Raw genomic sequence first — 3,184 nt, forward strand, 5'->3', positions numbered from 1 at the left:
CCAAAAAGTTCCCTCAGATCCCGGAGAGTTTCATAATTCCCCAGCCATCTCTATGCAATGTCTCTTTGTCTCTCTGTCTCTGTCTCTGTCTCTGTATCTCTCTCTCTCTCTCTCTCTTTCTCTCTCTCTCTCTTACACACACACACACACACACACACACACACACATCTCCCTTTCAGTGTGCAGAGGCCTCAGTTGTCTCTCAGGAAGAATTGCTAAACGTAGGCGATTCTCCAGTGTGTTTGCTGGAGAGAGCGAGTTCAGCATCCTCCTACACCTCCATCTTGGACCTGCCTCTAAAGCATTATTTTTAGACAAAAATTAACAGATACTTCACGAAGCAGAATGCAAAATCACATTAATTTTTAAAAGCTAAAACGCAAGACTGTAACAAACGTGTTCCATCTCCTCACCCTGTGCTTCGTTTCTGCTATTGAGCACTTACTCTATGCCCAGGTGAAAGGCAGGCTTGCCCCAACCATTTCATCCTCGTGAAAACCCCACAACACTGGGGCTCCAGTGGTCCCCATTTAAGAGAGGAAGTCTGAGGCTCAGAGAGGTGAAGTGACTTGCCCCAGGTCACACAGCAATCAGGGAAGTGCTGGAGGTCTTAACCACTATATTTCTCTGTCTCTCTGAAAACATCACTTGGAGAAAGTGTCTGTGAGGCACTATTCTAGACTGTTCTACAACAGTCCAAACTCTGTTTTATGGAATTCTAAGAGTGAAGGGGAGGTCCAAATAGGAGGGCCTCAGACTCCCCCCACCAGTAGATCTGGTATGTTGGGCTTCTGTCCAGGGTTTAATTTGAGGGGAAGGTTCTGCAACTGAGGCGGAGTTTAGACATAGTGTCTGATATGTCGTGCTAAGATGCTGAAACACTGGAAATATTTAACGATTCCAGTGTCCTACCCCAGGAGAAGTTCAGAGGCAAGAAGGGAAAGTGAATGCAACGCTCTCAGCCCAGCCTGGCCTGGGGAGGCATTGGGGGCCCTTCCTGCCCAGGCTCCCTCTCCCAGCCCCTCCTACCTGAAGTCCTCAGACGCCAGCACCTCGTAGTAGTAAAGGAGTTTGCACCTGGGGCCGGGGCTGTGCAAGGCTGTCAGGACGTCCTCCACCACATTGCCAGGTGGGGCATGCATCTGCCACTGGAGCAGGTAGATGCCAGGCCATCGGGTCACGTGGGAGCCCTAAAACAGCAGCCACACCTGACTCTCTGGTCCTCCTGAGGACAATGCCCCCTTCTAAACCAGCCCACCAGCAAGTCCCTCCTCTAAGAGCTTTCCAAAGCCATCCTTGCTCTCTCCACTGTCACCCCCAAATCCCTGGCAGCCGAGAGCCTCCCTCTGAATCTGAGGGAGGGGTCAAGGTCTTGGGGGGTGCGGCTGCAGGACAGCAGGGGTGTGGTTTAGTCAGCCATCTGGATTTGTTGGGCTTTTGTTCTGCTGACCAGGCTTCGCATACTGAGGAGTACCTGAGAAGGATTTGGGAGGGGGAGCTTGCAGGTGGTTAGAGATTGTTAAGAACCCAGAGAGAGAACAAGAAAAGGAGTATTAGCTGTTAAAAGAAGGATATCTTCAAGGAAGGGCTGCATGTTCAGTGGGACCCCAGGGGATGCTGGTGTGCTAGACTCCCCATAGAACCTGCAGTAAGATCTGCAGTGCTCGCCAATGCTTGCATGTGTGAGTGTGCGTGTGCATATATGAATGTGAGTGTGCATGTGAGCATGTATGTGTGAACGCATATATGCATGAGTGCATTGTGTGCTTGCGTGTGTATGTGTGAATATGCATGTGTGAGAGCATGTATGAGTATAGGTGCATGTATGTATGTGTGAGTGTGTGTGTTTGTGTTCAGGGGCTGGTGATGGTCAACCAGCAAGCACTGGCCTCATGGTGGACATGAGGGTCAACAAGGGTAGCTCATGTTCAGTGTCACGTCCGCATTCTGTTCCCAGACCTACAGTTTCTGTGCCATGCCAGTTCTGGAACTTGACTGTGTATCAGAAACCACCGGAAGAGGGCGAGCATCACAGGTTCCAGGCCCCACAGCCAGAGGTTCTGAGTCAGCCTGCTGGGCATGAGCCCTGGAAACCTGCATCTTTGACACAAGTCCCAGGGGATTCTGAGGTTGGTGTCCTAAGTTATTCATCCTGGATATGCCAGGATCTGTCTTTCTCCCGCACTGTCCTGCAGGGTCTCTAAGGCTGAGGACCAGGTCCTATTTGTCCACTGCTGTGTCCCCCAGAATCCTGGCATGCAGTGGGCACCCAGTCCTGCATGATGAGTGAATAAATGAAGCAAGGAATTCAAACCTGAATGCTCTCCCCTTCCCGGCAGACGAGGGGGGCCTCCACGCAGCTGTAGTCTGTGCCCGAGGCCCAGCCTCTGTCCGTCAGCTGCCTGCCGGCCCTGGCCCCAGGCTCCCCAGAGCCCAGCCTGGGCGCCTGCTTGGTGTGGTACAGGCTGAATACCACATCTCCTCGCAGGATGTCGAAGTCCCAGGTGATGACTGATTCCCCCTCCAGAATCTCCACAGTGACCTGCGTGGGCGGGAGAGGTCTGAGAATGGAACCCCCCCACCCTCCGTCTGAAATGTCTGGGAGACCCCAACCTGCTGTGGGGGCTGACTCGCAGCCACTGACTGACTAACGCAAAGGTACAAAAGGCCAGTAGGGCCACTCCGTAGAGCTCTGCACATCCAGTGCTCCCCGAGGGTCAGGCTGGGCTAGACTGTGGCTGAAATGGCCCCTGAGATTCTTGCCCACGTCCATCCTGCCCCCACCCCTCCTTACAGGTTTGTCCTGAGAGTGTGCCCTCAGCAAATCACTGGCATGAGAACCTTCATTTCAGGCTCTGCTCTGGGGGACCCTGACCTATAATGATACCCCAGCCCAGTGGGCCCTCCCAGGCCAGGCCCCAGCACCTCATGGGGGGCCCCTCGGAGCACGCTGGCCGACTGGTAAGTCTCTCTCCACTGGCACAACTGGTCAGATTGCTGCTGCTCCTCTTCCGTTAGATAGAGGGACTTGGGGACCAGCCCTCCTTCAGGGACATTACACTGGGGAACAAAGAAAAAGGTGGCATGTTGGGGCCCAGCAAAGCCTGGGTGACCTATAGAAGAGTGCTCTGTGACCCCTGAAACCACATCTTTAAAAGCTACCCCTTGGTGAGCTGGGCAGCAG

At 53.5% G+C, this 3,184-nt stretch overlaps 1 protein-coding gene across 1 annotated transcript in view; it reads right to left on the reverse strand.

The window, feature by feature from the left end:
- SEC14L5 (SEC14 like lipid binding 5) overlaps positions 1 to 3,184 on the reverse strand; it is a 46,407-nt gene that overhangs the window by 5,328 nt on the left and 37,895 nt on the right. The window contains 3 exon segments of the mRNA XM_011376614.2: positions 1,030 to 1,190; positions 2,315 to 2,542; positions 2,926 to 3,126. Coding sequence (XP_011374916.1) covers positions 1,030 to 1,190; positions 2,315 to 2,542; positions 2,926 to 3,126 — 590 coding nt within the window.

The sequence above is a fragment of the Pteropus vampyrus genome, unplaced genomic scaffold (genome assembly GCF_000151845.1).
Source record: "Pteropus vampyrus isolate Shadow unplaced genomic scaffold, Pvam_2.0 Scaffold300, whole genome shotgun sequence".
NCBI classification, from domain to species: Eukaryota; Metazoa; Chordata; class Mammalia; order Chiroptera; family Pteropodidae; genus Pteropus; species Pteropus vampyrus.